The sequence below is a fragment of the Apis mellifera genome, linkage group LG5 (genome assembly GCF_003254395.2).
Source record: "Apis mellifera strain DH4 linkage group LG5, Amel_HAv3.1, whole genome shotgun sequence".
Taxonomy (NCBI): domain Eukaryota; kingdom Metazoa; phylum Arthropoda; class Insecta; order Hymenoptera; family Apidae; genus Apis; species Apis mellifera.
In genome coordinates, this window is record NC_037642.1 from 2,247,009 (window position 1) to 2,260,007 (window position 12,999).

General features: G+C 22.1%; 2 protein-coding genes across 2 annotated transcripts; both read right to left on the reverse strand.

Moving 5' to 3' along the window:
* Positions 1-398: 398 nt before the first annotated feature.
* On the reverse strand, positions 399-6,657 carry LOC411809 (enolase-phosphatase E1). The gene is made up of 6 exons (XM_026441043.1): positions 6,417-6,657; positions 5,702-5,803; positions 4,540-4,730; positions 3,917-4,049; positions 3,701-3,824; positions 399-3,579 (listed from the first exon to the last, which is right to left on the reverse strand). Exons 1-6 carry the CDS (start codon positions 6,519-6,521, stop codon positions 2,003-2,005), a joined length of 2,232 nt encoding a protein of 743 aa, XP_026296828.1. The 5' UTR covers positions 6,522-6,657; the 3' UTR covers positions 399-2,002.
* A 3,058-nt stretch (positions 6,658-9,715) lies between these two features.
* LOC113218788 (zinc finger protein 567-like) lies at positions 9,716-12,870 on the reverse strand. Its single transcript, XM_026440898.1, has 3 exons — positions 12,819-12,870; positions 12,535-12,675; positions 9,716-12,401 (listed from the first exon to the last, which is right to left on the reverse strand). The coding sequence occupies exons 2-3, from the start codon at positions 12,661-12,663 to the stop codon at positions 9,975-9,977; spliced, it is 2,556 nt and encodes an 851-aa protein (XP_026296683.1). The 5' UTR covers positions 12,664-12,675; positions 12,819-12,870; the 3' UTR covers positions 9,716-9,974.
* Between the last annotated feature and the right edge of the window lie 129 nt (positions 12,871-12,999).

Here is a 12,999-nt window from a genome sequence, read left to right on the forward strand (position 1 = left end):
TGTTTACAGACTATATCGTCTACAGTCTTCACAGTGACTTCAATCAGACAGGATGTATATTAATTTCGTTATATATATATATATATAAAAAAAAAAAAAAAAAAAAAAAAATATTAATATAATAACCTGCCAAAGAAAATACTAAACGTGAATAATAAATGAATTGGTTTAAATTCCCTATGTCTATTATTATATCGTTAAATCACAGTCAATTTTGCAGGAATGGATAATAAATAAATAATTGAGTTCTTGTTTCAAATTTTGTTGAAAATAATTTACGAATCTTAAAAAAACAGGAAAAAAAAATTATCACTATCGGGAAACGGTTATTTTAAAATAAATTTTTGTATATTAATCCGTAGAAATGAAAAAATAAATTTCCAAACCGAAGTATTTTTCCTTCTAATCGGATTATTCTATATTAAATATATTTTATAAAACTAACAAAATAATGTTTGCATGTAATATATACCGTATTATAGTCGCGTCATTGACAATAAATGAATATTATATTTTTTATAGAATACTAATAAATGCAACACAAAACTTTAAATTGCTCAAAATTAAGTTAATATCGATAAACGTTAATTGTGATACGAAATATAAAAAACAGAAACGCGTAATGCATATAGGCCAACATTATTCAAAATGTTCTAAATTAGAAATATACATTTCAATAAAAAAAATGTCGAAAAGAAAAAGAAAATAGGAATATAATGTCAGACACATTACAATAAGTCGCACAGCATTCTTTGAAATTTGAAAAATATATCTAATATAGTCAAATAAAATTCATTGTAAAACACAGTTGTCGATAGTAAGTTTGGACTTATGATTCCAAGATCACTGTGTTATTAACAATTTAAGTACTCAAGAGAATGCAAAAAATCATATCATTAATCTAAAGCCAGCGACTTTTGGAGGCATTACCAATTCAGTCTTAAAATATATAGTTAAAGTTCCCTGATTGTTGTAAGAAACTAAAATATGATCAAATCTTTAAACTTAGAATGCTAATATATCCATATGACATTTTTGGAGGATCAATTCTAGTATAGAAACAAAAACAAAAGTACATAAAAAAATTGATTTATTTATCAAATTATAAAAAATTTAAATTTACGTTAGATGAAATAAAATAGAATAAGATAGTAATATGATAGAGATAGATCGAGCTTATTTTATCTAACATAAGCTTAAATTCCTTATAAAATTCAAACAACATTTTTGTATACTTCTGTGTTTGTTTTTTACCTTTTAAAATTAATTTTCCAAAAGTATCTCATGAATATATTAATATCCCGTATATATAATCATAAAAATCTTCAAACTGACGAATTAATTCATTTGGCACAAAGTACATTCAGTATTTTAGCATACTCCAACTATGATGAATTTGCTATTCTATAAATTTTCATAGTATAACATTCCGTTTAGACAATATAAAAGAAAAATCTTAATACACATTATAAAATGTAATAAAAAAAGAAAAATTAAAAATACTTATTGACTACAGCGAATGACATTTTCGATTATCCTCGAGTCAATTTGAATTATAAATGTATGTCAATTATAAAAAATAAATTTGTATAAACAAACTAAAAAATGTAGATAAAGTATAATAAAATAAATTAAGCAATGTAAAGTAGGAAGTATAGGAACTGAGTGTTTATGATCTTTCTTAAATTTTCTATTAAGCATAATCGACAAATATGAGATATATATATGTATGTATGTATGTATATATATATATATCAAACTGTGACATGTAAAAGATAATCGAATCTGAGACACGCTGTATACGTCATTACTATCATTTCCCTTCACATTTGTCAAAGAAATAGAAATCTTATGAATTGTATCTTAAATTAACGTATTACATCTTTAACGTCGTACGATTTATGTAAGGTGTAGGGAGCCAACTTTTCAGTTTATATCTGCGGATAAGTATTGTGGGTTGGGGTTATGTATGAAGGACTTCTTAAAATGTATAAGAACAAGATTAAGACGTCGCAGCTACAACTACAGGGGGAACAACGTCAGGTTCGCCGGCACCATCGGCTACAGCAGAATCAACGACTTTTTTGACTTTTATAGAGTCTGCACTAGCTTCAGAGGAACTCTCTGGTTCACCATTTTGCGCAGATGTACTTTCGCTCGTAGACGAATTAATATTTTCATTCGATGATCCTTCATTTAGTCCATTTCTTTGTAATTTATCATCTGACACTGGCACATCTGTATCTCCGTTTTGTGTTGTACTATTTAATTTTTTCTTTTCGGAATCCACTGTATTTGTTTCTTTTATTTCATCTGCTACAGTTTCTTCTTTTATTGATTTCTCTGTTAATTCCTGTTTTGATATTTCTACATTTACTTGTTTTTCTGCATCAATTTTAGATATTGATGTTTCTTCTACTTCTTTTGTTTTAGAAGATTTCACGTTAGTCAATTCTGTTTCTTTTTCAGATTTTATTTCTTTAACTGTTTCTGTGGTATTTTTTATTTCAGTATTTGTATCTACTTTGCTACTAGTAGCTTCTAATTCTGTTATCGTTGGTGCAATAATTTTTTCTACATTTGTTAATGGAACATCACCATTTTCTGCAGGTTTTTCTTCTGTTTTTGTCGGTTCTTGTGCAGATTTTATCGAAGATGCATCATTTTCTGATGTTTGAGTTTCTATTATACTAGAATTAATTACAATTTTTTCAGTGGACTCCTCTTTCATCTCTTTTTGTGATTTATTAGAACATTCTTCTGGTTTTTCGTTTATACTGCTAATATTCTTTTCTTGTGATACGCTTTCAATAGTTTTTACATCTGATATTTTTATATCATCAGATTTTATTTCTTTATCAATGTTTGAAAATTCTTCAGTCTTATTCTCTGTAATAGAAACTTGATCAGACTTTGATTTAGACTCATTTGTTCCAGCATTCAAGGTATCATTGGAAGTAAGAGTTTCTGATATAGACTCTATAGTTTTTTCTGTTATAGATTTTTCTATTTTTTCAGAAACAGCAGATTTGTCAATATCATCTTTCGAAGATTTTATCGTTGATTCAGTGCTACCGCTCATAGTAACTTGCACATTTTCAGAAGTGTCTAATTTTGTACTCACCTCAGATGGCTGAAGTTCTATTTTTTCAGATTTATTTTCCATTAGTTTTTCAGCGTTTGCTGCATCTTTCATATCAGTAACCATAGGCTCTTCCATTTTTACATCTGAAATTTGTGCTTCTTTTGGTAGCTGATCTTTAGCACACTCTTTTACTTCTTCTTGGATAACTTCTTTTACATCTACTTTATCAATCTTCTTTTCTTGATTATTGATATCAGACATTTCAACATCTTCAGAAGTATCCATTGGTTCATTAACATCAGATGTGGATTTGTTTGTATCTTTTTGAACTTCTATAGCTTCCAACTTTTGTCGTTTTGTAGAAGTTTGAAATGTTAAGTCTAAAAATGACTTAATAGTTGTAGAAGCCACTCTTTCTTCATCTGTAAGAGCAGCATTGCCTTCACGTAGTACTATAACTGTTGATAAACCAGCTTCTTTTGCAGCAGTAGCTTCTATTATAAGAAAATATAAAAATTGATATTAATAAAATATAAAAATTGATTTAATTACATGATGATTAATTACATTACTATGCCTTGAAAATATTAAAATATTATAAAATAAATAACTAACCTTTTACAACATCAGTTAAGAAAATTACATCTGATGATTCAGCTCCAATTTTACTTAATATATTTTTGTAACTATTTGATTCTTGTTTTGGACCTACTTCAGTATCAAAATAACCACTGAAATGCTAAAAAAACAATAATATATATAACAATCTATTATATTCAATTTCTCATATATTTATAAATCATTTATTACGATTAAAATATAATAAAATACCTTAAGTAAGTCACCATATATTGAGTGTTCAAATAGAAGTTTTTGTGCTTCAATACTACCACTCGAATAAACATAGACCTTTTTACCATCACTCGTCCATGATTCTAGTGCTTTTGGTACATCTTCATAAACACTACATAAATAATTTATTTATCATTTTCTTGATTATTTTTAATTTATTATATTATAAATTGTTTATAATAATTGTAGTGACATATTTATGTCAAATTGAAGTGAGCCCTTACACAAAATGTTCACCTCACAATGGTGTGTATACTATAAAGTTGTATATTGATATTTATTTATTATTAAGTAATTTTTTAAAAACATATTTCTTAATATTAATTTATATATAAATTTGGATATATTAAAAGATATTTATATATATATTTATGTATATATTTATATATATATAATTATATTATAATTTTATTATTATATTATAACACATATATATGTATATTAAATAAAAATATTTATATATTATATAAGATATATTGTATATATTTATATAACATATCATTGAAAAAAATATATTTATATTATTTGTAATATAAAAATTTTAAACATTGAATTTCAAAACCTAAAAATCTTTTACAATAAATAAATTGCAAAAGACTCACTGTGCTTTAATTGATCCAGAATTATAAGCTTCACGCCACATATGCCCTTGTAATTGTTTTAATGCACTGGTTTTTCGATCACAATCCATTTGCCATAATATATTTTTTACAAGTGATTCTCTTTCTTCTTCTGTATTAATATCAGTAATTGGTATAAAACCATCAATTTTATCTTCTTCATCTTTCTTTGCCTATGATTAAAATATTAAATGTCTATAAATATATTTGCAAACATTTATAATATTTCTTTTAATAATAAAAATACATAATATAAAATATATTTTAACAATTAAAATGCAAATTTATATTATAATATAATTATTTTAATAAACAAATAATATTACATATTATATCATATATACTTTATATTTTTAAAAATATTAATATTTTTAAGAAAACTTTTAAAATAATTATAAAAAACAAACATCAATTTTGATTAATATTAAAAAAATTTTTTTTTATAAATAAGATATATAATTATTTTATCTTTAATTTAATCAAGTAACATTATGTTCAAATAGTTTAATAATAAAGATAATATTAATTCATAATTTAAATTATGTAAAATAATATAAAAAAATATAATGTAAAATAATAAAAAATAATATAAATTGATTAATATTAAATAGTAAATTAAAATATGATAAATGATTTATTTCAAATAAAAATATAAATTATATTTAAAATTTATAATAATGAATACTTTGAAAATATTTAAAAAATAATTAATAATCTAAATTTTAAGTTTCATAGTTTAAATAAAAAATTTCAGATCAAAATAAAAAATATTTCCAGATCAAAATCTAATAGTTTTTATCTGACAAATTATTGGTCACTTTAAAATTCATTATTAAAATAATACTAATTTATTATTTTAAATTACAGCTTTAATAAAAAGAAAATATTTAAAACAAAATAAGTAAGAAAGTAAATGAAAATATGTATTATAAACATATATATATATATATATATACATTATATATATATATATGTAATAAATAATATAATTTTTTCAAGAATTATAATTATAATTTCTAATACATTTCAATATTTTTAATATCAATAAATAAAATAAGATTTTTTTATATATATATTTATATTGCAATATAATATTCTAATATTCCATTTAATATTATTTGTAATGTTTATTTGTAATTTTTACCTGTTCCTTTAATTTCTCAAAGTCTTGTTTGAATTCTTCATCTTCCCATTTAGTTTCAATATATTTCTTTAAATTCTCTCGCACGTAAGGAAAAAGTGTGTCCTGAAAGTAAGGTAAACGTGAATGTAGTGCGTTCGTCGATCGAATTAACAGTGCGATGCGCCGTTATGGTTTCCGTTATTTTGAAAAATATGTGCAATAATATTATAGTGCGCTATATGATAATTCAATGTATTTTATGTTTTTATAAATAAGCTAAGTTTTCTAAATACTCGTTTAGTTTGTTTTCATTATCACATCTTACAAAACAATTCCAAAAATTTGCAAAAAACATTAACGAGTAAACAATGTACTATCTTAAAATTATAAATAAAAAATTCGATACAATGTAAATAATATTTTATTCGCTTTAGATTTGACGAAACAGCATCTACTGCCTTCCATGAAACTTCGCTGTATTGCGAATAGGGAACTTGAAACTGGATTTCAGCCGGCATAGTAAATGTTAAGAGAACACACACAATACGCGCGAAAGTATAATCTACAAATTTTTTTCGGTACAAAAAGTCTTTACTAAGATTCAGTATTTTATGTGAAAGAAACTCTCTATATAAAAAATTATGATCATTAGGTACTGTCAGAAAATAAATCAGAAAACCGGTGAAATGCGAGAACCGTAGGGTGCGTTCTGCCTCACGGCCATGGTCTTTGTTACCTTCACGAAGCTTATGCTCGTCGTAGTGCCTTCGATGTCAACTAAGATCACCGTTTCTGACAATAAGGTTTCCTCTTGATCCTGAGTACGCTTTTCCCCGGCCATTTTTACGATTGACTCGCCTTCGACCGTAGGATAAATAAGAAATATATCACCTCAGTACGTTCAAGCACGGTGTATATGTCGACGCGTTCTTGTTGAGAGCCGGCGAGTGAATTCGCTCCTCGTTCTGCGCCGGTGTGTGTGCGAACCTGCCTCTCCCTTCACCCCTACTTGTTCTGAGCAACCAGGATCGTATTTATCTCCCTTGTTTTCAATTGGATCATTAATAAATTCCCTATAATTTTTTACATTAAGAAAATATAATTCATATAGGTATATCTAAATTTTAATAATATTTTGATAATTTAAATATTAAGACATTATTTTTATTATTTTTGTGTTCATTTATTGTTGCATTAATTTTATAAAATTATTATTTCATTTTATGACATTTAATTTAATATATGACATTAAAATTGACAATTTTAAAAATATAATAATAAAGCAATTTATAAATATACGATTTATATTTAATAGTGTAATAATAGAATTTAATTTTTCATGTTTTCATGAAAACTGAAGATTGTTTTTAACAATATTAGTTTTATCTAAATAAAAAATTATTATTAATGTATAAAAAATAATTTCAATAAAAAATAAATGTTTAAAAATATAATTTTAAATAAGGAATTTTGCTAAAAATAAACAAATATATTTTAAAATTTAGAGGGTATCTTATGTAATAGATACATTCCTGAATCTTGTGTGAAAATTTTAGGTCAGTGTTAGTGAATATGTATTTACAGAAAAGAGTATATGCGTGAATCGCTCGCTTCCTTTAGCCAATGAACGGAGCTGGTTTGCGTCTGTGCGATCGTAGCACGACATTATTGCTCCGCAAAAATTGTTTTGATAAATAACCATTTAAAAAATAAAGACTTTCAACAAAATTGATTATAAAAGTTTTCTAAAATTTAAATACTTTCTTTTTCATTTATTTTTCAAGTAAAATAAAGTATAATTACATTAAAAAAACGAGATAAATATTGACTCGCTCGAACGGTTTCTGATATTACTCCGCGGAAAAATAGTTCCTCGTATGTTATTTTTGTTGATTTTTTAAAAAAATTGAGAAAATTTGAATAATATTTATTAGTAATTAAAAATATTAAATATAATTCTTTTACATTTGCTAAAAATACTAATTTTTTCATAATAAGAAGTTAAAAGTTTCGTTATGTGTGATTATAAGATAAAGTAACACAGCTGGTAAATTCGACCACCTGATTTTTGCTAAGTAGCGCCGCATCAGACGCAAAGGCGCACCATTTAAATTTTGACATTTGTCCCAGATGCACGTGTACTTTAACTGTATCTACATGTGAAAATAATATACATAATAATATACATTGCTGTTAAGAATCGTTATATTTTTTATTGCTATCAAAAAAATATTCACATTAATTTTATTTAATTATAAATTTTGTATTGTGTATTATAAATAATATATTTTGTTAAAATAAATATTTATAGAAATTAATAAACATAAATACTTAAAATAATTATAATATTTGAGAAAATATTTTTTTCTAATGTGAAAATAAAAATAACAATGTTAATATATAAAAGTTAATATTTTTTTAGTTTTATAATTTTAAATTATTATCATTAAAAATTTTTTTCGAAAAATAAAAATTGTTTGTATGTTTTAATAATTGCTTGAAAAATATTCCATTATAAAAGAGTAAATATAAATACTTTTTTTTTTATTAAAAACTTTTTTTAACAATTTTAATATAACAATTAAAAATAATTATACATTATATATACAATATATTTAAAAAAAAATAATTGTATATGATACAATGTATAATACAAATTACATTATATATTCAATCTAATATAACTACATTGTTATAAAATAGTATTTATATATATATTTATAAAATTTTATATTAATATTAAATTGAAGAGATAAATATGATAAAATAATAACATAATAAAATTTACTTTAAAATACTTTCAAATATTTTGATTTTATAATATTGTTTGTACTTATAAAAAATTTTCTTTAATATATATATAAAGTATATATATGTAAAATACATTATTCTATTGAAATAAAATAGAATGTTTTTGTACTCCAAAATATATATGAAATTGAATACATATAAATAAATATATAAAAATAAATCATTAAATAAATTATTAGATGACTAAATCTTGTTAACTGCTAAAAATTTCGAAATTCACAAATAAAATAACTTAATAAAGATAATCATACTTTACATACAGTGAAACTTCGAATAATTGAAATATATTTATTTTAAAAATTTCATATTTAAAATTTCAACATATATTTTAATTTCAAATATTAAAATTTAATTTTCAATATCATAAATCATTTCAGGTACTATATTTATGATCAATTACAACATTTTATTACATCTATATGTTATAATCTTTTATTTCTATTATATTATAAATATTATATATAATGTAAATATTATATATAATTTAAATTATATATAATATAAATTGATTTGAAAAAATATGAACAAAATATTATACTCATAAACAAAGAAATTTAATTAAATTAAAAAAATATAAATAAAATTCTATTCTAGATAAAATCTAAACTACAAATAAATTATATATTTATTTTATTCATTAAATATTAACAAATACAAAAATTATACAATTATCTATTAATTAAAAAATTTATACAAAAATTGAAAAATATTTTCAAAGATATATTTTTGCACAAATATAAACAAAAAATAATTAATATTATTATATAATAATTAAAATGTGTAAAAAATGTATAAAAAATTAACAAAAAATACATGAAGATATAAATACATAACAAAAAATTTTCACATTATATAAATTTTTATAAAAAAAATAAATTTTTGTATTAAAATATTTAATATAAAAGAATAATTTAAAATATTAAATTTAAAATTCAATTAATTAATTTATATAATTTTAGAAACTAATAACTATTTATTATATAATTATATAACACAAAATATATTTTATGTTATATTTATTCAAATATATTTATTCAATAAAATAATTCGATAATTAAGATATATAAAAAAATATTTGAAATGTTGAATGAATTTTATACATTTTTATTAAAAAAAAATAAAAAATTTTATTTTTAATTGGATTAAATATAAAATAATAATTAGTAAATAATATCTACATAATAATGACACAATAAAAAATTAAAATATTAAGTCTTTGAATTCTTTTTTAATTTTTAATTATACTTTTTTATTAAGTAATCAATGAAATGCGATATAACAAAGAATCGCTCATGCATTAAGTAGCTACAATAAATAAATTTTAATTAATAATTAATATAATTTATTATTTTAATTAATAAATATGAAAAATAATAAATAAGATTTTTCTATATTATATTATATTAATTAATTTTAATTTAGATTATCAATTGCGTAATCGAAGTTTTACTGTATTTTTTTTTTTACTCTTGAAATATGTAAGTTATATTTCCTCAGATTTTATATTTTGTAATTTTTTTAATTTTTCTCCCAAATGTTTATTTAAATGTATTCTAATTTCTTGTTGATTACTGCATTTTTCTCCACATTCAGGACATTCAGAATCTCCTTCTCCATGTTCTCGTTTTCTATGTTTAGATCGATTATTATAGGTAGAAAATGATTCACCACAATCAGGACATTGATAAGGTTGTTCACCAGTATGTTTTCTACGATGATGATCTCTAGAATCTTTTCTTCTGAAACTCATATTACAATATTCACAAATAAATGGTTTTTTGCCAGTATGTAATAATACATGATTATATAAAGACTTAGTATCATTAAATCCTTTTTCACATTGTGCACATTTATAACGTCTTTCACCATTATGTTTACTTTTAATGTGGTTTACTAAAAGTTGTTTTACTTTATATGTAGCATTACATACGTCACACTGATAGATGGGATCTATTCTTCCTTCGTGTATTCTTTCTTTATGAGCTTTTAAAGACATTTGATGTTTGAACTTTTCATGACATTCTGTGCATTCATACCATGGTTTTTGTTTTGTCAAAAGTGGATCCTGATTATTAATTTCATGAATTTCTATCATGTGATATTTTAACATACGATATGTTGGAAAATCTTCTATACAAATTGGACATGTAAATAATTGTGGTAATATTACATTTTTATCATTTTTCCAATGTTTTTCTAAATGTTCATTCATATTCTGTTTCTTACTAAATGATTTATTACATATATTACAAGTATATCTATTATGAGAAAAATGAATTTTTCTATGAAGTTTTAAAGCATTTGTAGTTCTACATCGTTGACCACAGATGTCACATTGATATGGTCTTTCACCTGTATGAATTCGATGATGTTCTTTTAATCTAGCTTTCAATTGAAATGATTTACCACATAATTCACAGATATGAGGTCTTGCTCCTTTATGAACAAAAAGATAATGCTCATATAAAGAATTTTCTGCTCTAAAATCTTTTCCACACGTACTACAAATAAATTCATTCATATTTTCATTATGCCTCATTTCATGAAATTCTAGTCTTTCTTTTCGTACAAAATGCTTTGGACATTTAGAGCAGTGATATTGACGTGGAGAAATTACTTTTGTTTCATTTCCATCTATCACTAAAGAAAGTGTAGAATCTTCACAAGTAGCACATGTAACTAAATCATTAATAGCATCTGGATCTAAGTCAGAAATTAATTTACCACAAAGATTACAATTTATTGCTACTTTTTCTTGTTTTGTTGCTATAGCATTTTGTATGACATCTTCACTAACAGTATCTTCACTAGTACCAACTTGAATTTGTTTTACACCAGAATGTTTATAATTTTTTTGATGTCCATTTAATCTAGATCGTTTTGTAAATAATTTTCCACATTCTATACAAATATAACGTTGTAAACTTTTATGTGTATGAAAATAATGATCCCATAATAAATTTTCATTACTTGTTTCTTTATCACATAATGTACATTCATATTTATCTATTTTACCAGATTTGTGTCTTTCCATATGAAATTCATATTTTAAGTGTGAAAGATAACGTGTTCCACATAATTTGCATATATATTTTAAACAAGATTTATATACATCATTTTCATTTATATACATCATTTCTTGTGCATCATTTTTTTCTAATATATTTTGTGATTTAGTTATACATATATCTTTTTCACTTTTATAATCAGTTTCACTATCTAACCAATATGTATCACTTTCAGGCTCATTTTTTATTAATGGATTAGTAGAATCATAATCACAGTTCAATAAATTTTCATTAGATATATGAGATATTTCTTCCTCTTGTGATATTTTAAATAAATGAATAGAAGAATTATGAGTATTATATTCCTTTTTTTTTAATTTTTTTTGTATTTCAATTTTTGAATTTTGTTTGTTATATAATACATCCCTACAATTTAAATTTTCTTCTTGTAATATAGGTAATATTAAATTTACTTGATTAGGTATGTTTTCAATATCTTTTGTTGTTTTGTTTTCATTTTTTAAATATATATTATTTTTTGCATTATTAAAATGTAATATATTTTTATGTATTTCTATATTTTTTTCTTTTATAATATGTTTTTTTTCAGAATGATTTACCATAGCTAATGAGATTTGGAAGTTATAATCACAGCCTTGGGGATTATTGACCAATAAAATTATTAAATCAACATTACAATTTGGACATGTATATACAGCATCACTATGAATTTGTGAAAAATCTGTTACTTCTTTAGATAAATTAAAGATAGATTTAATTTGTGATGCATTGTGTAATCTTTTAGAATATTCCAATACCTCTTGAATAAATTTGTAATAAAAAATAATTTTGTCATAACATAATAAACACATATATTTTGAACCATTATCATCAATAGATATCTGTAAATAATAATTTTCATTATATCAAAAATATACAAATTATTAAATTAATATTTTAATAATTGCTTGATTTAAATAAAATGTCTAAATTTTAAAATTAATTTTTTAAATTTTATTAAATATATTAACATACTGAAATTGGTAATGTTTCCTTTATTTTATGAATTAAATCTGTTGATCCTTCAAAGATATTTTTATACTTTCCTTCTGTAAGATTTACACCACACAAACGACATATTAATGTATCCTTTAATACATCCATAATTATATATCTCTAAAAAGTTTATTATTAAAAATGATTTATATTGCTATATATCATATTATATTGCTTTTATTATGATTTTATACTTTATAATATAATAAATCATTGAATAATTATTAAATAAAAATAATCAATTTAATTAATATTATACTTACACATAGTTTTAATAATTTATTTATTTGAGGTTATTATATTTCTATGTAAATAATTATCTACATTAATTAAAACAAAACTCTCTGAATATAAATATTACACAGCTTATTTATTAAATTTTTTTGACATAATTTATAAATATCATTTAAAATTACAAAACAATTCATTAATTTTGTTATTTAT